Source organism: Oryctolagus cuniculus, chromosome 13 (assembly GCF_964237555.1).
Source record: "Oryctolagus cuniculus chromosome 13, mOryCun1.1, whole genome shotgun sequence".
In the NCBI taxonomy this organism is placed as follows: domain Eukaryota; kingdom Metazoa; phylum Chordata; class Mammalia; order Lagomorpha; family Leporidae; genus Oryctolagus; species Oryctolagus cuniculus.
The window spans coordinates 104329184-104352743 of record NC_091444.1 but is presented as its reverse complement, the minus strand read 5'-3'; the positions used below and the strand labels follow the sequence as shown (position 1 = coordinate 104352743).

The 23560-nt window shown below is 46.7% G+C and overlaps 1 protein-coding gene across 2 annotated transcripts in view; it reads left to right on the top strand.

The window, feature by feature from the left end:
* The window catches only part of GPR158 (G protein-coupled receptor 158), a 351668-nt gene that overhangs the window by 210303 nt on the left and 117805 nt on the right, over positions 1–23560 (top strand). For both annotated transcript variants that reach the window (XM_051820964.2, XM_002717291.5), the window contains one exon: positions 18000–18068. In XM_051820964.2, the coding sequence (XP_051676924.2) occupies positions 18000–18068 (69 nt within the window). The remainder of the gene's footprint in view (positions 1–17999; positions 18069–23560) is intronic.

The window sequence follows — 23560 nt, the reverse complement described above, 5'->3', positions numbered from 1 at the left end:
TTTGCACTGATTCATTTACTCAGCTGGTATCAGGAGAACTAGTGCTGAAATGCCTTAAAATAAGGACCCAGTTCTATTTAGAGCTCTCTGTGAGCTGGGAAGTCACAAAATCTTTGTGAGTTTTGCAAGTCTGAGAACAGCCTCGTGATAGATGCCTTCAGACCACAGGCATATGGTGAAAGAGCTGCCTTCCAGAAGTAGTCATTGAAAAATAGAAGAGTGAGTGTGGTTTAGATAGGGTCTGAATTGGGTTAGCGTTAATGAATTGCTTCTATTTTGTTGGCTGTCATTTTTTTTTTAATTCTCTTGAGAGCATACTTTGTCCATGGCGACCAATCAGCAGCCATTTGGGTTTGTAGCGCTATTTGAAATCAGCAGATAAGTGGAAAATATTAATCTAAAAACAGCTTCTGTTTTTATAATAGCACATGAAGATTTTTTGTTCCATTTGTTTCCTAGTGCCCTTTTGGACAAAAACCATTAACTGAGGCCAAAAAAAGAGTGTCTTGTAAGCCGAAAGGTCATAAAAAATGACTTTCCAGATTGAAACATAATCGAAATACATTAGCAAAGACTCACTCATATAAGAATTTAATTTACAGATTCACTGAATGACAAAGCTGTTTGTGCCTAAGAAGGACAGAATTGGCATTTAGCATTCAGCAATATATTTATAGACACTATTTTCAAAATAATTGGTTATGTGCAGAGAGCAATGAGTGAACTTAGATTTTTACATGGCTATGTGGTATTTTACAAGATATGGTATGCTCCTGAAGAATTGGATTTAAATTGAATTTTTGATTGTGTTTAAAATAAATGAAAATAAATGTTAATATAACAAAATTTCTCCAAAGAGACAGAACCAGGGAGTGGCTGAACTGAGATGCTTACCCAACTCAGGTCATAAAGACAGCAAAACACGTGCATTTTACCACAACCCTGAGTGTGGCGCTCTTGTCTTTCAGGGGTGTGGGTAGAGAACTGACCATTTTACTGTCCATTTCTTGCTCCTTTTTATAAGTTTTTTTTTTTTTTTTCCGTCTCTTCCCCTCACACCCCCTCATCTTTGCAAAGTGGTCGGGCAGAAGTAAGTAAATGAGACCTAAAACATTGTGATTGGTTTAAACGTGGGCTAACAGAATATGCAAACAGCAAGCAGAAATGGTACAAATACCAGCACATCATGTCTGGTTGACTTCTTTGTGAGTTCATTCCCTGGCCCCTTGCAGGGTAAGTATTGTAAATGCAAAGTAGTGGCCTCAATTTAAGGGTAACTGAGTGGCAATGAAAGGTCTGTTGATTTTTTTTTGTTATTTATTTATTTGCGTGCTGTTTATAAACACAGTCATTAGTGTGAGCCATTTTCAAATCCTGCCTTGGTTTTTTGTTTTTGAGGTGTAATTTATATAGAGTGGAAGGCACTGATCTTCAGTGTGCGGTGCAGGTTTGGTAAGTGCAGCCACTCACGTAACACACACCTCCCTGCAGACACTGAACTTTCCCATGATCCCCAAAAGTGCCAGCATGCTTGAGCGCCTCGTCTTAAGGCTGGCAGTTAGATCTCCTGTAAATACACTCCACTTCGGTTGTGTTTATTGTTTTTGACCTAAACTGAGTCTCCATCTGTCTCCTTCCATTCATTCTCCTCATTCTTTCCCTTTGTTGACAGTAAGGATCTGTAGTTGACTCTTATTCCAATAATAAATGCATGTGTTGTACACAGTCAACCATGAAGAAACATAAAAGCAACAGTGAAAGCTCCCCTACTTGTCTTCCAGGAAATATCTACCATCAGGGGTTAGAGTGCATGCGTGTGCACCAATGCCATGCCTGCAGCTGGCAATGAGGTGGTTTTTTTTTTTTAAATGTTGATTGATTAATTTTATTTAAAAGGAAGAATTGACAGGGAAGGAGAGAGAGATAGAGAGAGGGGGAGAGAGAGAGAGATCTTCTATTCACTGGTCCGTTCCCCAAATACGGATAACAGCCAGATCTGGGCCACACAGAAGCCAGGAGCCAGGAGCTGCTTCCTGGTTTCCCATGTGGGTATCGGGGTCTAGGTACATGGCCATCTTGCACTGCCTTCCCAGGTGCACTGGGAGAAAGCTGGGTTGGGAGTGGAGCAGCCGGGACTCAGGACACGGATACGGGATGCTGCATTGCAGATGGTGGCTTAACCTACTGCGCCACAGGGCTGGCCCACTGATAAAGATTTTTAAAAACTGTTTCACAAAAATCCCCATAACTCTTTCCCTGACTGTATGTTGGTTTTCCTTTTTAAGTAGCTGCATGATGTCACATCATATGGATGAACCACCATTCATATTCTCCACTACTGGCAGATATTCCACCTCTTCTGATTTTTTTCACCAATGCTGTACCAGTGGTGTGTCTGCTAAGCATTCTTGGGCAAATATTTTTGTGCAAATAGTGTTTTTTTTTTTTTTTTTCAGATCAGACCTATTGTCATGTTTAATCCCAGTGAGAGTCAAGTAGGGAATTGATAATTTCTTTTCTTTTTTTTTTTTGTTACAGAAGATCAGTTTAGTATACATTAAGTAAAGCTTTCAACAGTTTGCACCCCCATAGAAACACAAAGTGAAATATACTGTTTGAGTACTCGTTATAGCATTAAATCTCAATGTACAGCACATTAAGGACAGAGATCCTACATGAGGAGTAAGTGCACAGTGACTCCTGTTGTTGACTTTACAAATTGACACTCCTGTTTATGGCATCAGTAATCTCCCTATGCTCCAGTCATGAGTCGCCAAGGCTATGGAAGCCTTTTGAGTTCTCCGACTCTTATCTTGTTTAGACAAGGTCATAGTCAAAGTGGAGGTTCTCTCCTCCCTTCAGAGAAAGGTACCTCCTTCTTTGAAGACCTGTTCTTTCCACTGGGATCTCACTCACAGAGATCTTTCATTTAGGTTTTTTTTTTTTTTTTTTTCCAGAGTGTCTTGGCTTTCCATGCCTGAAATACTCTCATGGGCTTTTCAGCCAGATCCGAATGCCTTTAGGGCTGATTCTGAGGCCAGAGTGCTGTTTAGGACATCTGCCATTCTATGGGTCTGTGCAAATAGTGTTTTAGAATAAACCCTCTGGGGATGATGTTGTTGGAATGATCAATCATACACTTTAAATTTTGATAAATACCTCAAAATTACCTACCCAAACACTTCACCAATTTGTATTTCTATCGGTGTAAAATTCCCCATTTGCCAGAATTCTGACAGGTGGTTGAAATTATCAATCTTTTTAGCTTCTTTTGTCTAAAGAGTTAAGTGTGGAATAGAGTTAACCCTCTGTGTCTGTGAGTTACTCACCTCTGGATGCGGAATGATACAGTTTAACAGCTATTTACATAGCATTTACATTGCATTAGGTGTTATACGTAATGGAGAGACGATTTGTGGTAGGCAAGACCATATGTGCAGGTTCTGTGCAAAAACTGGGTCCCTTTATGTAAGGACTTGAGCACCTGTGGATTTTGGTGTCCAAGGGGAGGGTATCTAAGAACCAGTCTCCTGCCCACACGGAAGGATGGCCAGAGCGTAGTTCTCGTTTTGATCTCCCGATTTCTGGTGAGGTTGAATACTGTGCCACATTTTTGCTTCTGTCTGTACTTCTGCTCTGACGTCCCTGTGCACAGCAGAGTGCATTTTTTATTTCACATGTGTCTTTGTGTTTCAGTAGGTTATAAAGGCTGTGGCAGGACCCACCATCCAGGGCTATCTGAAATGACAGCTTTGCAGAATAGGGTTTGGGCGGGGCTGGGGAAATGTCGAGTGAGCCCACGGCATGGTGTCAGCTCTGTCAGGTTCCTTGACCATGTTTTTCCACCTTCCCGTATCTTAGGCTTCCCATTTATAAAGTGGGGTTAGCATTAGCACCGTTCCTTGGTGTGAGTGCTGAATGATTTTTTTTGAAAGTTCATCAGTGTGAAGTGCTTGGAATAATGAATGCTTAAAAAATTCAGCTGCCTTCCTTATTATTGTTACTGTTACTGCTATGTTCATTATTAACCTGTTGTTAAAATGGAAAATTATCTTGAGCTGGGAAAAATTCTGCTGAATGAATGAACTAGCAATGATGGACAGATGAGGATATTCCAGAATATGGAATGCATATTATGGAACACTGTGGATTTCAAAGTGTTTTGTACCAGAGTTAACTTTTATATTTTAACTCTATTTTTCTATGAACTTTTTGAATTACCCTTATATTCCAGTTCCCTGTTTTACTCAGTACGTGGTTCTAGGTTTACCCCTTATGCCTATGTTGATTTTTTAGAAAGATTTTTATTTTGTTTATTTGAAAGGCAAAGAGAGAGAAAAGAGAGATTGATCTTCCATCCACTGGTTCACTCCCCAAATGGCCGCAGCAGCTTGGTCTGGGCCAGGCTGAAGCCAGGAACCAGCACTGCATCTGGGTCCCACATGAGTAGCAGAGAGCCAGGTGTTTGAGCCATCTTCTGCTGCTTTTCCAGGTACATTAGCGGGGACCTGGATTGGAAGTGAGGCATTCTGATATGGGGTGCTGGCTGCCATCACAGGAGGCGTCTCCCGCTGCACCACCCTGCTGCAACCGCATACTTTGGCTTTTTTAGTCTCAAAATGTATTCCTCTAAGTGGGTTGAGCATCCCTAATTCTAAAATCCAAAATCTGAAACAGCCCAAAATCTGAAATATTTTGCGTGCCAACCTGATGCTTAAAAACGTTTCCTATTTGGGGCGTTTCCGATTTTGGATTTCTGGGTTTAGGGCTGCTCAACCAGTAAAGATGATGGCAGTATTTCAAAACCTGAGAGACGCTGGGATCTGAAGCACTTCTGGCCCCAGGAATTTCAGATAAGAGAGGCTAAACCTGTGTCTCCTTAACGGTCTTAAAATACAGCCAAGGAGGAAGAGGGAGGACACGGATCACGGAGGCTGAAGAGAGCCGTCCTTCTGGGCCTGCCGGCGTGACACCTGTCATGACGCCCATCACATCATAGAAGCTGAGTGTCAGAGGCGACTTCCGATCACACACACTTGTGCGTCAAAGAGAGAAATGAATACAGGGAAGCAACCTCCCCTCTCCTTTAGCCTTCAACAAGGACTTTGGGGTCTTAGTCACACTCAGATGTGGTAGTTGTGTTCAGAGCAACTTACACTTTTCTTTAAATTTTAATGTAGTTGATTAACTGTATTTTATATATCCAATGTATGAAATGTAATGATTTCATATACGTTGTGTACTAGTTATCACAAATTAATTAACACACCTACCACCACTCAGCAGACCTTAGAGCTGTTCTGGTGTAATTAAAGTTCACATCTTTTAATCAACATCTCCTCATTTCCCCAAGCCCTACCTTCCACCTGCAGCCCCTAGAAACCAGCGTTCTAGTTTCTGATTCCATGTTTGACTCTTTAAATTCCACATATGAGAAAGATCACAAAGTCTTTGTCTTTGTGTGTCTGGCTTATTCATTTACATAATGTCCTTCAGATTCATCCCCATTGTCAAAAATGGCAGAATTGGCCGGCGCCGCGGCTCACTAGGCTAATCCTCCGCCTAGCGGCGCCGGCACACCGGGTTCTAGTCCCGGTCGGGGCGCCGGATTCTGTCCCGGTTGCCCCTCTTCCAGGCCAGCTCTCTGCTGTGGCCCGGGAGTGCAGTGGAGGATGGCCCAGGTGCTTGGGCCCTGCACCCCATGGGAGACCAGGAAAAGCACCTGGCTCCTGGCTCCTGCCATCGGATCAGCGCGGTGCGCCGGCCGCAGCGTGCCGGCCGCGGCAGCCATTGGAGGGTGAACCAATGGCAAAGGAAGACCTTTCTCTCTGTCTCTCTCTCTCTCTCACTGTCCACTCTGCCTGTCAAAAAAAAAAGTCTCTCTCTCTCTCTCACTGTCCACTCTGCCTGTCCAAAAAAAAAAAAAAATGGCAGAATTTCCTTTTTTTTTTTTTTTTTTTTTGGTTAAAGGCTGAATGGTGTTCTGTTGTGAATGTGCACACACCATGATGTCTTTATCTGTTGGTCAGTGGCCACTCAGCTGACCTCACAGCTTGACCACTGTGAACAGTGCTGCAGTGAACACAGGCGCGCAGGTATCTCCTCAACATTTGATTTCATTTCCTTTGGATGCATACCCAGAAGTGCGCTTGCTGCATCGGCCACAGTTCCGTGATGTTTGAGGCTCCTCCATGCTGTTTTCCATGGAAATGTACTCATTTACATTCCCGTCAACAGTATGCAAGGGTTACCTTTTCTCCACATCCTCTCATCTTTGGGGCCACAGCCAATCCAACTGGAGTGAGATGAGAGCCTATTGAGGGTTTATTTTTATGTTGTCTTTATTTTTCATTTCTCTGCTGATTAATGATATAGAGCACCTTTTCAAATACCAAATACCATTTTTATCTCTTCTTTGGAGAAATTTCTATTCAGATAAAAAAAAATTTTTTTAATTTTCATTTTATTTGAAAGGCAGAGAGAAAAACAGAGAGAGAGAGATCTTCTGTTTGCTAGTTCATTTCCCAAATGCCTACAGCAGCTGGGGCTGGGCCAGGCTGAAGTGAGGAGCCCAGAAGTCAGTCCAGGTCTTCCATGTGGGTGGCGGGGACCTAAGTACTTGAGTCATTAATGTTGCCTCCTACGGTGAACATTAGCAGAAAGCTGGGACTAGAAGCCAAGACTGGAGCCTGGCATTTCCATAGGGGATGCAGGCACCCCAAGTGGCAATTCAACCACTGCACTGAGTCCCAGCTTCCTTTGCCCATTTTAAAATCAAATGGCTCACTTTCTCACCATTGAGTTGTTCGAGTTGCTTATATTTTGAATGTCAACCCCTTATCAGATGTGCGGTTTGAAAATGTTTTTTCCCTTTCCATAGGTTGTCTTTCCACTCTTTGCTTGTCTCCTTGGATGTGCAGGACCTTTTTAGTTTGATGTAATCCCATTTATCTATTTTTATTTTAATTTTATTTCTAAAAAGCACTTCCCAGACCAGTGTCATAGAGTTTTCCTCTATTTTTCTTGTAGTAGTTTTACAGTTTTAGATCTTATGTTTAAGTTCATTTGGAGTTCGTTTTTATATATAATGTGAAATAAGTATCTAATCTTATTTTTCTGCATGTGGATATCTGGTTGTGTCAATAGCAGTTATTGAAGAAACCACCCTTTCTCCATTGTGTGTCCTTGGAACCTTTTTTATTTTTTTAAAGATTTATTGATTTGTAAGAGAGAGACAGAGATCTTCCATCTGTTAGCTCACTTCCCATATGGCCACAACACCCAGGACTGGGCCAGGCCGAAGCCAGGAGCCAGGAGCTTCCTCCAGGTTTCCCACCTGGGTAGCAGGGGCCCAAGCACTTGGGCTATCTTTCGCTGCTTTCTCTAGGCCATTAGTAGTGAGCTGGATTGGAAGTGGAACAGCCAGGACTTGAACCAGTGCCCATATGGGATGCCAGCATTTCAGGCAGAAGCTGTACCCACTATGCCACAGTGCTGTCCCCTCCTTGGTACCCTTTTAAAAACTGATTAATCAGGGCTGGCACTGTGACATAGTAAGCTAAGCCTCTACTTGTGGTGCAGACGTATATGGGTGCTGGTTTATGTACTGGCTGATCCTCTTCCGATCCAGCTCTCTGCTATGGCCTTGGAAAGCAGTAGAAGATGGCCCAAGTGCTTGGGCCCCTGCACCCACATGGGAGACCCAGAAGAAGCTCCTGGCTCCTGGCTTTGGATCAGCCAAGCTCCAGCTGTTGCAGCCATCTGGGGAGTGAACCAGAAGATGGAAGATCATTCTCTTTGTCTCCTCCTCTCTGTCTGTAATTCTACCTCTCAAATAAATAAGTAAATCTTTAAAAAGAACCTGAATAATGGTAAATGTGTAGATTTAGTTTTGGACTATAAATTCTGTTACGTTGGACTTTTCATCTGTTTGTATGATGGTACCATGCTGTTTTGATTACTATTTCTTTGTAGTATATTTTGAAGTCAGAGATTGTGATTTCTCCAACTTTGTTCTTCTTGCTCATGATTGCCTTGACTATTTGGGGTCCTTGGTGGTTCCATGTGAACTTTAGGATTGTTTTTTCTATTTCTGTGAGAAACACAGTTGAAATTTTGGTAGGGATTACATTGAATCTGTAGATTGCTTTGGGGATAGTATGGATACTATAACAATAAATTCCTCCAATCCATGAACATGGGAAATCTTCTAATTTGCTTGTGTTATTTTCTGTTTCTTTCATCAGTTTCTTACAATTCTAAGTGTACAGATATTTAACCTCCTTGGTTAAATTTATTCCCTTTTTTATTATTTTTGACACAGTTGAAAGTAAGATTGTTTTCTTAAATTTTTGATAGTTCACTCTTAATATATGAAACAAAACTGATATGAAACGCGCTCTGTTGATTTTGTATTATGCAGCTTTACTGAATTCATTTATTCTTGATGACATTTAAATGTATAATGAAATAAAAGACTTCTTAATAGTATGAATTCTTTGTTTAGAAAAATTATCTTCAACACAAAATGGGGAATGCAACACAGTTTGACTGAATGGTTAGCTTAGTTAGCTCCCGTACGCGAATGGCCTGGAAGGTCTTGAAGGAAAGAATCAGAGACAGTGATATTTGGGGACACTATGCCAGTGTTACTCTCTGACTTTCAGAGTTAAAGAACTTTACCTTTAGACTTTAAGTCTTGGCTATTTTGTCTTCCAAGTCCTACATCGAGGAATAATTATGTTACTGCCGATCACTGATTATAATTTATTGTATCTTTTAAAATGTAATATGTAGGTATGACTAAGGCATATGAGAAATTGAAAGTTGGAGATTAGAAGAAATAAAGGAACTGCTTTGGACTGTGCATTTTACTTGAAGGGAACTGGCCTGGGGGACATGACAGACAAGACGGTGTGAAGGTACTGGTTGTCCAAGGTGCAGGAAGGCACTCCATACAGGGGAGGCGCCTGCGAGAAAGGAAGAGAGCTGACTGCAGCTGGGCATGGGTCCGGTCAGCCTTCTGCTGTCTGCCTGCCTCCGCCAGGTTTGCCCCGTGTAACCAAGAACCGCTGGTCTGCCCAGGCAAATACAAAAGATAGTTTCCTCCCCTCCCCCCGTCTTCCTGCTGTTACTTTGCTCCTCTTCCCCCTTTTCTTGTTAAGACTTTGACTAATGTATTTTCTAAATCAGAGAGGAGCCTTATATGAAAATGGAAGACTCTGCTGTCCACTTGGATATGGACCACCGTGTCTGTGGCATTCATTTATTTTGTCCAGCACTCATTCATTTACTGCTGGGAATTCTGGAGAGATGCCACAAGTAGACCTATGACTGTTTCACAAGACGTGCTGCTTTCGTTTCTAGTCTGTTTGATATAGTTTGATTATAATACAGGTAAATAATCAGTTACCCTTAGGAAGGAAGTGGAAGTTGAATAGAAAAACAGACTAGAAAATATTATTTTTTGACAACTTGTGTTTGAGGTGCCTATTGGTCATACAGGTGGAAATATCATATAAGCAGGTAAAAATATGGTCTAAAGGTGTAGAATGAAGTGTGGTCTGAAGCTACACATATATATGTACACTCATATGCATATATATGCACACATATATGCACATGTATATATGTGTAATCCACATGTACATAGACACATAAATACACACAGGTACATGCATATTCACACATACACACACAAAAGTGCACTATGCATGCATATACATATACATATGCACATATATTCACACCTCAATATATATACACTTATAATATAATACAATGTACATACACGTGCATTTATATATACTTGGAATCATTAGTTTATAAAGCTTCAAAAAGATTATTACAGAAAACTGATTTATAAATAATTCAACTTTTGATGAGATTAACACAGTTGTTATTTTAAAATCTTGCACAGTGAACCTTTTGGTTTGATAACATAGTTTTGCCTTTTCAGTCACTCTCCACTGTCAAGGTTCTGTATGTTTTCAGTGACTTTTCCTGTGTCCTTTGGGTCTTTTTGAGTTGACAGTCTGATACTGATGCTTAAAGTAATATATTTTAGAGCAAAGGGTACAATACAGAGACAGAAGAAAACTAATTAAAGCCCACATTGGTTAAAGTGACCTTTCTGAATTCTGCATGGGAAGGTTAGCATTTATTATCTAATTAAAACTTATGAATTAATTATTTGGAAATCTTTCCGAGCTGTGTTCATATACTAAGAAATAAAACTCTAAAATATCAAGATAATGATTTCATTGTAAACGTGTTACAGTTTGCTGATACACATAAAGACTAATTGAAATGGCAGAATTCAGAGATATAAACGGCTGGATGGAATTGACAACAAAAATGGAAGATGATGGCTAATTAATGTCTCTGCACCTTTATTTTACTTTGTCATTTGACAGACACTTGAGTGGCAGTGATGGTTCTTCATTGCTCCCAAGTTTGAGGCAGGTCGTAGTCCAGCTTACTCCGTGCAGTTTGGGCTGGAGTTCCTGTCTTGTTCGTCTTTGCACCTAAATTACAGTTGGCTTCCCACACCCCTCCCTCTGTGATTCGCCTTTGTCGCTTCTCTGTCTTACACAGTGCTGCTGTCTCAAGGTCCTGAACCGTTTGGCCGCCTTTCCTGTAGGGGATTCTGCTCCATCTCACGCCATCACTTCTTGGCTTTCCCACTGAAATGCTCATTGTATCTCTTTGAATATTGTGGCCACCGTGTCAGAATGGAAAGCTTCTGTGTTGTACGTGGTACATAGCTGGGGCCATAAACAAGTCCTAGAAGGTTTTGGAGTCTCCAGATAGCAGAGGTTTTGCACTTCTTTTCCAGTCTTTCTGTGCACTTCAGCCACACTGCAGAGGATAGACAGTGTGTGAAGTCCAGGTTTTCTTTCTGCTCTCACGGCTCCCTGCCCTGTTGCTGATGACGGAGCAGGTGATTTTGTGTCCGTCCATAAGCAGGTCTGTTGTCCAGCCATGGGCGGCAGCACACTAAAGTAGCTACCTTGACCAGCACCAGTTTCTTTTCTATTTCTTTTTATTTTTTTTAGTTGAAACACTGAGAGAAAGAGACAGAGAGGGAGAGTTACAGGGAGAGAGATCTTTCATCAGCGGGTTCACTCCCCAAATGCCTGCATCAGCTGGGGCTGGGCCAGGCTAAAGCCAGGAACCAGGAACTCAGTCTGGGTCTCCCATGAGAGTGGCAGAGTCCCACGTACCTGAGCCATTACTCGCGGCCTCCCAGGCTGCACGTGAGCCGGATGGGACGCGGAGTGTCCGGGACTTGACGCAGGCACTCTGGTAGGGGATGCACACATCCCGAATGAGAACTTAACTGCCCTTGATCAGATTTCAGCAAACCAAATTAAAACAGGAAAATTTCTGAGGTTAAGCAATGTTTAGATGGTAAAGAAAAATCACTTAGATCGATTGCAATTTAACAGTTAGGTAAAACTGAGTAATGATTTGTCAATTTTTCTATTTTTTCCTAAATATAAAATACACTAATGTTAAAAAAAGATTGACATGAAACTAAATGATGTTTGATTTTATCTCAGTGTAACAGAGTGGCATTTTGAAAAAGTAATCAGTGCTTTAGTTCATTAAGGTCAAATTTTTAAGTACTTAGCATTTTATATTCAAATTCTTTGCACTCCATTGGGATTTTTCATGAGGAGAAATTTGTTTTTTCAGTTATCTTCTTTGATTTTGGAAAATATCAATGGCAGTAGCTTTTAATGAGGAACAGGAGTCTAAGCAAATGGTGTTAGGTGCCTAATGATGTTGCTGCATCCCTGGATGTGGGTAATCCCGCTGTGGGCGTGGCTCCTCTGAGATCCTCACATCCACACCATTTGCCTGCATCTGCTTCCATCATTCAGACTCTCTCTGCAGTGTGGAAACCAGGAGTCGCTCCACGTAGGACTGAAAGAAAAAGCAAATCGAAGGTCTCAGGTGAATTGCAGAGATGGGACGTTTTGCAGCCTTGCTCTGCAGTTGTGGGACAGATGAGGGCAGATAAGGACGAGGCTGTCCGCGTCTGGTGCCACCCTGGTGAGGGTGGAGGCAGAAGGACTCGCGCTGCCGAGGCGCGGCTTTGGGCAGGAGCGTGGGGAGTGAGCGAGCGGCGGTTCCTCCCCTCTGCTGCACGTGAGTTAGGCTGCACGGTGCAGTGGCGGCCAAGGCCGGCCGCTTCCGGTCACAGCATCACAACCCAGAGGAGCACCATCACTGCTCACACTGAACTCGGTGAGAGGAACTAGTGAGCGGCGCATGTAAATCCTGCAGTAAACAAGTCAATAAACAACAGTCGTGAAGTTTCTGCCTGGGAATAGATGGCAAATTGTAGCTGAGTGACGTGTGTCTGATTTCACACGTGTATGAAATCGCTGGCTTTTTTTTTTTTTTTTCTCTTCAGTGTGCTGTACTGCTTCAGAGGGAATGAAACTGCGTATTTTACTCTGGGCTTTATTTTTGGATAAACTTTTCCAGGAAATCTTTACCCAACACTAAATGATCATGCTGTATGAAAATGGGTTTTTTTTTGGTGAAGTCTTAGATGTTGGGAAGAATACCCAGACAGACATGTGACAGTTCTTCTGAACTTTTACTTGAAACTGTCAGGAATTTTGCATGAAATAGTAATTTTTTCTGATAAGTGAATCAAGCCCATACTTGTGGTTGAGCTAACTCCAGGAGTAACATGGCCTTGTTGTTATATGACTACATGCTGCTCCATGCTCTTTACTTTGGGCTCAAAAACTCGCTGTCCATTGGCCGTATAAGGCCCATGAAGTCACCTGGTCTGGCCCTGGCAAGGCACCCACAGGTGGGACTCAAGAGTCGTTAAATCTGTAGCCAGCTAACTTTTCAGTTGGTAGTTTTATATGGCCTGGGAATGACGTCACAATACCCCAGCGGGCCTCTGTAGCACAATGGCTCCCCACCTCTGGGAGACGGACAGAGGAAGCCACGTGGCTTGATTGCAGCTGACACAGGGCTCTGTCTGCAGTGGGTGGCCCTGAACCGTTGGCCGGAAGCAGCAGTTGTTCAGAGCAAAGCTGTATTTCCTTGTGGCGAGTAAGGGAGGCAGTGGCCTCATGCCCTCGTGCCCTCGTGCCCTCGTGCCTCGCGGATGGAGCAGGCTACCAGGGCTCTTAGAACACGGCGAGGGGAGTGTCCAGGAGGCAGAGGAGGGTGAGCAGCAGAGCCCTTCCTGCCGAAGCGAAGCACATGTGCGTGTTCAAAACGCCGGCTCCCTCTGCTTTCCTGCTCACTGGCAGTCTGGGCCGGCTGAGTGCCGTGTTGCAAGGTCAGCTTTCCCGGCTCATCTCCGGAAAACAAGCCCTGAGGAGGAGTGGTTTGTGTCAGATCCTCTGCCCCTGTACCTGGCCCTCCTCCTGGCCAAGTCCCATGTTCCTGGTTAGAGGCAGCACAGGGCGAGACAGGCCCTGCTCTGTCACTCATCTGCTGGGCGGGGCTCAGGCGCCCTGCAGACTTCTCTCCTTCTGTCTGTAGGACAGACTGAGCGTGGGCTGCCACTGACCGAGTCTGCTCTTTGCCAGACAGCTGGGCTGATCTTGACAATGGAGCTGCGAGCTGGGCACTCCTGCACCCACCGGAAAAAGGAGGCAACTGAAGCCCGGAAGGTTAAGCAGCTTGCCCGAGGTCACAGGCGAGTGGCCAATCCTGAGGTTCCAGACCATCGAGATATAAAGTCCATAAGCTTTAGTCTGTGACTTTGTGGTTCTCTGAGTTGCACATGCACAGACCATGCTGAGAATTCTTCTGAAAAATCAAAATCGATTTTAACTGCCCACCCTAACTCTGATTTCTCAGCACTTCATCACAGATCCTAAGATCAACCATAAACACGCTTTCAAACTGGACCTAGTCAAGTCTTACCCACTTAAGTAATTGTCCATAAAATGACTGAAGACTAGGACCATCTTACCTCTCAGGGTTAAGATTCTCTTTTCTTTTTTTTTAAGATTTATTTATTTGAAAGTCAGAGCTAAAGAGAGACAGGAATGGGGAGAGAGAGATCCTTCATCCATTGGTTCACTCTCAGATGGCCACAAAGGCCAAAGCCAGGAACCAGGAGCCTCATCTGGGTCTCCCACCTGCGTGGCAGGAGCCCAAACACTTGGGCCATCTTCTACTGCTTTTCCCAGGCCATTCTCAGGGAGGTGGATTGGAGGTGAGGCAGCCAGGACGTGAACCAGCTCCGGTATGTCACGCCGGCGTTGGCAGGGGCAGCTTTACCCACTATGACACAACTCTGACCCCCAAGATTCTCTTTTCCATTTTTTTCCCAAGTACAGCACAGAGATTCTTTTACATCTTCCTTCCAATCTGCTGTTTGTCAGCGTTCATGGGAAACCTCTCTGTCTACAGATCTGTGTGTAGAAATAGAATTAAAAGGAAATGTGCAGCCCATGAATTTGTGCCGCTGGTGTGACTGATTCTTTTTGTAAATGATGTCGACTTATGGAGTCCTGGTTTATCATCTATCTGTGCCTATGCTAGTGCATCTCTCTCAAAATACCCCTGCATTTCTCTCCCGTTTTCAGCACAGATTCCGAGGACCAACTGTGTAGAAATAGCTCTATGTCCAGAGGTTTCTTTTGTAATAGAAAGTGGGCCTAAATGCTACAAAACTGAAGAAATTGGCAGTGATCAAAAATAGTTGCACTGTTTCAACAAGATATACATTAGTTCCCGCAGAGGTTAAAATGTTTAAAAAACATAAATGAACTAGGTAGTCCCTGTAGAATCAGGGAAATAATGTGTTATTGTGTATAATTATAATTATTGTTAAAAATTCCAGCCTTCAGAATTCTTTTCTTGTTAGTTCTAGTTTTGTTTTTTTTTTTTTTTAGTTTTGTTTATTTATTCATCTGAAAGGCAGAGTGACACAGAGAGAGCGAGAGAGAGAGAGACGAAAAGTATCTTCTACTCACTGGTTCACTCTCCAAAGGCCCACAAGAGCCAGGGCTGGGCCAATTCAAAGCCAGGAGCCCAGAACTCAACTGGGTCTCCCTCATGGGTAGCAGGTACCCAAGCACTTGGGCTGTCAACCGCTGCCCTCCCAGGTGCATTAGCAGGGCCCTAGGTCGGAAGCCGAGCAGCCAGGACTCCAGCCGGCACTCTGACATGGGATGTGGGCATCCCGAGCAGTGGCTTTCCCCCTGCACCACAGAGTCCACTCCATTAGATAAAAGTGGAGAAGTGCGGTGGAATGCATTGAAGCAGAAATGCTCACCTCTGTAGCACCTGGCATTGTGGGAACTCAGCTTTATGGAGTCTGGGCTAGAGAGATGGGCCCAGGGGTAACTGCGCAGCTTTCTCTCCACCTAGGAACATCGTGAACTCACTGCCTGACAAGACTCCTCTGCTCAGCCAGGACCAAGGCAGTGACGCGCAGAAGACAGGTTCTTGGCTCTGAGCATATCGAAGCGTGCACTGCTCCACAGTCATGTGATGGTGATGGCCCAGAAACTGCCACACCGTGTTGCAGCATGAGAAACAGCCACCAGACCACAGCCCTAGTGTATATGCATAATAGATGGACAGACCATTGTAACGTTCATTCTGCTACTTTGTATCGGAGAAATACAGGCCCACTATGGAGGATCAGGCATGATGCTAGCCATTTTATCTTTTTTTTAAAAGATTTATTTATTTATTTGAAAGAGTTACAAAATGGCAGAGGCAGAGAGAGAGAGAGAGAGAGAGAGAGAGAGAGAGAGAAAGTCGTCCATGTGCTGATTCACTGCCCAAGTGGCTGCAATGCCAGAGCTGCACCAATCTGAAGCCAGGAACCAGGAGCTTCTTCCGGGTCTCCCACATGGGTGCAGGGGCCCAAGGACTTGGGTCATTTTCTACTGCTCTCTTAGGCCATAGCAGAGAGCTGGATCAGAAGTGGAGCAGCCAGGATTCGAACCAGTGCCTATATGGGTTGGCAGCACTGCAGACAGCAGCTTTAACCTGCTGTGCCACAGCACAGGCCCTGGCACTAGCCATTTTAGACTTCATCTTTGATATGCCTGTTAACAAATATTTGGTTGGTATCCTTGTTTTACTTTATTTTATATTTTAAATGTAGAGATCTGGCATTTTAGCCTTGCATTCTAGTAACTGCCTTTTTTTTTTTTTTTTTTTTTTTTAAAGTATTTATTTGAGAGGCAGTGTGGCAGTGTGAGGGAAGGGGCTGGCGGGGACTGACTTCGAGAGAGAGAGCTCCTTTCTGCTGGTTCACTCCCAAATGCCCACAACCACCAGCACGGGGCTGACACTGAAGCCAAGGGGCGGGAACTCAATCTGGGTCTCCCAAATGGGTGTCATGGATCCAACTGCTTCAGCCTTCACCTGTTGCTTCTCAGGGTCTGCATTAGAAGGAGCTGGAGTCAGGGTCCAGAGCTAGATATCAAATCCAGGCGCTCTGCTCTGGGATGCAGGCGTCTCTACTGGAGTCTTAACCACCAGGTTAAGTGCTGGCTTCTAGGACGCCCATTGTATAGGGAAGGCTGTCCGGGGACAAGGTTGCCAAGCTCAAGGTGGGTGTTACACGGCTCTACCAGAGATGTTAATACCAAAGTCTTTCTTTTCCACTGTACCCTGCCCCTTCTTTCGTGTCCCTTTGCTATGTCCCATAGCACACAGCTGTGTTGTATAATATTTTGGAGTCTCATTCTTAGTTTCATTTTTTCTGGAAAGTTTAAAGCATGAGCTGTAGAGTATCCCTAATTAGTACTGCTACGGTATTTTCTCGTGTTAGAAATTTTGCCAGGCAGTCAATTGAAACACTCCCTGATAGAAGTTTTCTTTTCACCAAACGTCTGCTGGCTAAAGTCATGACAGATACCAAGAAATCCCTCTAAGAGTCAAGTCCATCCACCGGGGACACTGGCTTCTCCCTTCCCAGATTTCTAGGTGAACGAAAGACCTGCGTTCTTTTAAGGGACTACACAAAGCTTTTCCTACCCCAGTGTTTTGGAAGAGGAATTTCACTTTTCTTTCTCTGACTATCCAGTTTTCTGATTATTTTTTATCATGAACTCTTGTGGTTCACCCTTTCAGCATCCTTTTGTTGTAAAATAAATTGTTGCTACCTTAAATTGTTTGCCTATTCAGTAAAATATTTTTTGCTCCAGTTGTCACTTGTGTGCACATTTTATCCTGCATTTAGTGAAAACATGGGGACTCTAGATTGCCCTATGTTTGTGTTCAGATTCGTAATCAATATATTTACCCTAGATCGATATTTGAACTCACCAAAGTTAAATTAATTGTTAGAAGAGAAGATTGACTTTGGGGGGGTTGATTTCTAAGTGTTTTATTATGAGAAGATGTTGTTCTGAGTCTATCAAAATATGTTAAGCTTGTTAAATATATTTATGCTCAGACAACTCAATATTCGGGACATGTGCTTGAAAATCAGCTGTCTTTCGACTTCTGCGTGAAGCACAACCTTGAAGCACGCGTACAAGGTGGGCTGCCTCCGCGACTCAGATGCCGTTTGCGTTAGTCCCATGGCGCAGCGGTTGTGCAGTGAGCTTGGAGGCTATTTCAGCATGGCGGGAGATCAGCCACCGAGACCCCAGCACCTCGTGCATAGGCTGTTTTACCCACAGACCTCTTCCCACAGGGATTTATGAACCAGTTTAAGGATGCTGTAGCTGACGGCGCAGGGACACTGGGACCGCCTGTGTGTCTGCGAATTCCGTTGTGAGAAAGCACCTGCAAGGCGGTGTGCGCTGTGCAGGCTGCTCAGTAATTGAGATGTTAGAGTATAAGCTCAGGAAACCGTCCGCCATGTCTGTAGGTCTGTCATCACCTTTACAAGCGATCTTTGTGCAAATTCCAGTGGTCTGCATGCCGAGCTACCAGACGGTTTCCATTTGCTGATTTAATTTCCCCCAAAGAATGCTGCGGCGCTGGTTGAGCCTAGAAACGGACATTCACGGTGACATTTTCATCCTGTTTTTCAGAGCATCAGAGCCTCGGGCCTTATCCTGTTGGAAACAATCCTGTTTGGGTCTCTGCTCCTGTACTTTCCTGTAAGTGACATCATTGTGTTTCAATTGGCCGTTTCTTTGATTGTGTGTTGGTAGTATGATACATAGAGAGGGGTCTTCAAAAGGTTTATGGAAGTGGTGTTTGGCGGGCGTTCGGTTTAGATGTCCAAGTCCCATGTCAGTATACCTGGGTTCAATCCCCACCTCCAGCTCCCGATGCCAGCTTCCCGCCAGAGCAGGTGACAGTTCACAAAGCCGGGTACCTGCCACTCACGTGGGAGACTTAAAGACTGAGTTCCTTAGCTTTGGCTTGGTGCAGCTGTGGGCTGCTGCAGGAGTCTGGGGAGTGAACCAGCTGGTGGGCAATCACTCCAACACTCTCTTCACCTCTTGCTTTCAAAAAAGTTCATTAAAGATGGGCATTACATTTTAATTCCATTTTCCATGAATTTTTGAAGTATACACATGCACACACACACACACAAATCCAAGACTTGATTGATACTTAAATCCTTGTACTTTTTGTTTGCATGTTCTTAAGCAAGTTACATAATTCTTTTTTTTAAAGATTTATTTATTTATTTATTTGAAAGTGAAAGAGTTACACAGAGAGAGAAGGAAAGGCAGAGAGATCTTCCATTTGCTGGTTCGCTCCCCAATTGTCTGCAAAAGTTGGAGCTGTGCTGATCCTAAGCCAGGAACAAGAAGTTTATTGCTGGTCTCCCACGTGGGTGCAGAGGCCAAAGCACTCAGGTCCTCTTCTACTGCTTTCCCTGGCCATAGCAGAGAGCTGGATCGTAAATGGAACAGCCGGGACTTGAACTGGCGCTCATGTGGTATGCTGGCACTGCAGGCCACAGCTTTACCGGCTGAGCCACAGTGCCGCCCCCATGACAATTCTGAACCTTAGTTTTCTCTTGTAAAATGGAGCTAAGTATACATTTCTTCACATATTTGTGACGAAGGTTAAATGCTTAAGGGAGGTAGCGTGTGAAAGGCGTACTTGTTAAGTAACCTTCATAAATACAAATAAATATTAATAAATTCCTTCTTTCTCTCACTGTAACTGAAAAACAACCACAAGCACATCAAGTAGTCAAAGCTGGAAAAGTCCAAGTGATTAAATAGGAAATCAAGCATCACACAGTAAGCATTACCAGACTTCCTAGTGGCTTAGATCATCACAGTAGGCTTTGTTGTTTTGTTTTGAAAACCACACTAGTGACATTGTACTAGTGACATTACCAACCAAAGGTAAGGAATTATTGTGCTCACCCAAGTTGTTTGTGTTCAGCAGTGACTGTGTGCTAAGCACCATTCTAATTTCTGTGTGTTCTCTATGTGTAAGACAAACTTGATGTCTCCTCTCGGAAAGTGTACAGTTGGGGGAAAGAGATGAATGAGTACAACTATGATATTATGTGACAAATAACAACAGAGCCCCAGGAGCAGGACTGGGGAGGCCTGAGGACAGAGCCTGAGCACACATAGGGCAGCCAGACCTGAGGCAGGTGCTAGGGGAGGAGGGGGGCATGAGGACAGAGCACAGGTAGGGCACACAGACCTGAGGCAGGTGCTAGGGGAGCAGGAGGTGGGGCATGAGGACAGAGCACCGGTAGGGCAGACAGACCTGAGGCAGGTGCTAGGGGAGGAGGTGGGGCATGAGGACAGAGCACAGGTAGGGCAGACAGACCTGAGGCAGGTGCTAGGGGAGGAGGGGGAGGTGGGGCATGAGGACAGAGCACAGGTAGGGCAGACAGTCCTGAGGCAGGTGCTAGGGGAGGAGAGGGAGGAGGGGCATGAGGACAGAGCACAGGTAGGGCAGACAGACCTGAGGCAGGTGCTAGGGGAGGAGGTGGGGCATGAGGACAGAGCACAGGTAGGACAGACAGACCTGAGGCAGGTGCTAGGGGAGGAGGTGGGGCATGAGGACAGAGCACAGGTAGGGCAGACAGACCTGAGGCAGGTGCTAGGGGAGGAGGTGGGGCATGAGGACAGAGCACAGGTAGGACAGACAGACCTGAGGCAGGTGCTAGGGGAGGAGGTGGGGCATGAGGACAGAGCACAGGTAGGACAGACAGACCTGAGGCAGGTGCTAGGGGAGGAGGTGGGGCATGAGGACAGAGCACAGGTAGGGCAGACAGACCTGAGGTAGGTGCTAGGGGAGGAGGTGGGCATGAGGACAGAGCACAGGTAGGGCAGACAGACCTGAGGCAGGTGCTAGGGGAGGAGGTGGGGCATGAGGACAGAGCACAGGTAGGACAGACAGACCTGAGGCAGGTGCTAGGGGAGGAGGAGGTGGGGCATGAGGACAGAGCACAGGTAGGACAGACAGACCTGAGGCAGGTGCTAGGGGAGGAGGTGGGGCATGAGGACAGAGCACAGGTAGGACAGACAGACCTGAGGCAGGTGCTAGGGGAGGAGAGGGAGGAGGGGCATGAGGACAGAGCACAGGTAGGGCAGACAGACCTGAGGCAGGTGCTAGGGGAGGAGGTGGGGCATGAGGACAGAGCACAGGTAGGACAGACAGACCTGAGGCAGGTGCTAGGGGAGGAGGGGGAGGGGGTATGAGGACAGAGCACAGGTAGGACAGACAGACCTGAGGCAGGTGCTAGGGGAGGAGGTGGGGCATGAGGACAGAGCACAGGTAGGGCAGACAGACCTGAGGCAGGTGCTAGGGGAGGAGGTGGGGCATGAGGACAGAGCACAGGTAGGGCAGACAGACCTGAGGCAGGTGCTAGGGGAGGAGGCGGAGGGGGGTATGAAGACAGAGCACAGGTAGGGCAGACAGACCTGAGGCAGGTGCTAGGGGAGGAGGTGGGGCATGAGGACAGAGCACAGGTAGGGCAGACAGACCTGAGGCAGGTGCTAGGGGAGGAGGAGGTGGGGCATGAGGACAGAGCACAGGTAGGACAGACAGACCTGAGGCAGGTGCTAGGGGAGGAGGTGGGGCATGAGGACAGAGCACAGGTAGGGCAGACAGACCTGAGGTAGGTGCTAGGGGGGGAGGAGGGGCATGAGGACAGAGCACAGGTAGGACAGACAGACCTGAGGCAGGTGCTAGGGGAGGAGGTGGGGCATGAGGACAGAGCACAGGTAGGACAGACAGACCTGAGGCAGGTGCTAGGGGAGGAGGAGGTGGGGCATGAGGACAGAGCACAGGTAGGGCAGACAGACCTGAGGCAGGTGCTAGGGGAGGAGGTGGGCATGAGGACAGAGCACAGGTAGGACAGACAGACCTGAGGCAGGTGCTAGGGGAGGAGGAGGTGGGGCATGAGGACAGAGCACAGGTAGGGCAAACAGACCTGAGGCAGGTGCTAGGGGAGGAGGCGGAGGGGGGTATGAAGACAGAGCACAGGTAGGACAGACAGACCCGAGGCAGGTGCTAGGGGAGGAGGTGGGGCATGAGGACAGAGCACAGGTAGGGCAGACAGACCTGAGGTAGGTGCTAGGGGGGGAGGAGGGGCATGAGGACAGAGCACAGGTAGGACAGACAGACCTGAGGCAGGTGCTAGGGGAGGAGGTGGGGCATGAGGACAGAGCACAGGTAGGACAGACAGACCTGAGGCAGGTGCTAGGGGAGGAGGAGGTGGGGCATGAGGACAGAGCACAGGTAGGGCAGACAGACCTGAGGCAGGTGCTAGGGGAGGAGGTGGGCATGAGGACAGAGCACAGGTAGGACAGACAGACCTGAGGCAGGTGCTAGGGGAGGAGGAGGTGGGGCATGAGGACAGAGCACAGGTAGGACAGACAGACCTGAGGCAGGTGCTAGGGGAGGAGGTGGGGCATGAGGACAGAGCACAGGTAGGGCAGACAGACCTGAGGCAGGTGCTAGGGGAGGAGGTGGGCATGAGGACAGAGCACAGGTAGGACAGACAGACCTGAGGCAGGTGCTAGGGGAGGAGGAGGTGGGGCATGAGGACAGAGCACAGGTAGGACACACAGACCTGAGGCAGGTGCTAGGGGAGGAGGAGGTGGGGCATGAGGACAGAGCACAGGTAGGACAGACAGACCTGAGGCAGGTGCTAGGGGAGGAGGTGGGCATGAAGACAGAGCACAGGTAGGACAGACAGACCTGAGGTAGGTGCTAGGGGAGGAGGTGGGGCATGAGGACAGAGCACAGGTAGGACAGACAGACCTGAGGCAGGTGCTAGGGGAGGAGGTGGGTCATGAGGACAGAGCACAGATAGAGCAGACAGACCTGAGGTAGGTGCTAGGGGAGAAGGGGGAGGGGGTATGAGGACAGAGCACAGGTAGGGCAGACAGACCTGAGGCAGGTGCTAGGGGAGGAGGTGGGGCATGAGGACAGAGCACAGGTAGGGCAGACAGACCTGAGGCAGGTGCTAGGGGAGGAGGAGGTGAGGCATGAGGACAGAGCACAGGTAGGACAGACAGTCCTGAGGTAGGTGCTAGGGGAGGAGGTGGGGCATGAGGACAGAGCACAGGTAGGACAGACAGACCTGAGGCAGGTGCTAGGGGAGGAGGAGGTGGGGCATGAGGACAGAGCACAGGTAGGACAGACAGTCCTGAGGTAGGTGCTAGGGGAGGAGGTGGGGCATGAGGACAGAGCACAGGTAGGGCAGACAGACCTGAGGCAGGTGCTAGGGGAGGAGGTGGGACATGAGGACAGAGCACAGGTAGGGCAGACAGACCTGAGGCAGGTGCTAGGGGAGGAGGTGGGACATGAGGACAGAGCACAGGTAGGACAGACAGACCTGAGGCAGGTGCTAGGGGAGGAGGGGAGGTGGGGCATGAGGACAGAGCACAGGTAGGGCAGACAGACCTGAGGTAGGTGCTAGGGGAGGAGGTGGGGCATGAGGACAGAGCACAGGTAGGACAGACAGACCTGAGGCAGGTGCTAGGGGAGGAGGTGGGGCATGAGGACAGAGCACAGGTAGGACAGACAGACCTGAGGCAGGTGCTAGGGGAGGAGGAGGTGGGGCATGAGGACAGAGCACAGGTAGGACAGACAGACCTGAGGCAGGTGCTAGGGGAGGAGGAGGTGGGGCATGAGGACAGAGCACAGGTAGGACAGACAGACCTGAGGCAGGTGCTAGGGGAGGAGGTGGGGCATGAGGACAGAGCACAGGTAGGGCAGACAGACCTGAGGCAGGTTCTAGGGAAGGGAGGGGGCTGCCTAACCCACTCTCTTTCCGTACCTCTCTTGCTGTTCCATTCTCAGCCTTTATTGTTGCTTCTTATTCTTTTCTGTTAATTCTCGAGTGACTCCAGGAGTCAGTCCTGGTAGCTTTTCTTCATTACTCTCTCATTGGGCCTTTGAGTGTTAAGCCAAAAATACCAAATTTTATCTCCATCCCAGAACTTTCCCCTGTCCCGAATCCCGCCCCTCTGCTTCTGTGAGCGCAGGAATCCTCTTCAGTCTTGTCACCGACTGCAGATCCTGCCCTCACGCTCAGCCTCCCGGTCTCCCCGATGGTGCCTCTGTCCTCCTCACTCAGAGCAGAACCCTGGGAGCTGTCCTTACATTTCTCCTTTTCTCATTTCACCTGAAAACCTTTCAGTGTATGTGAGGC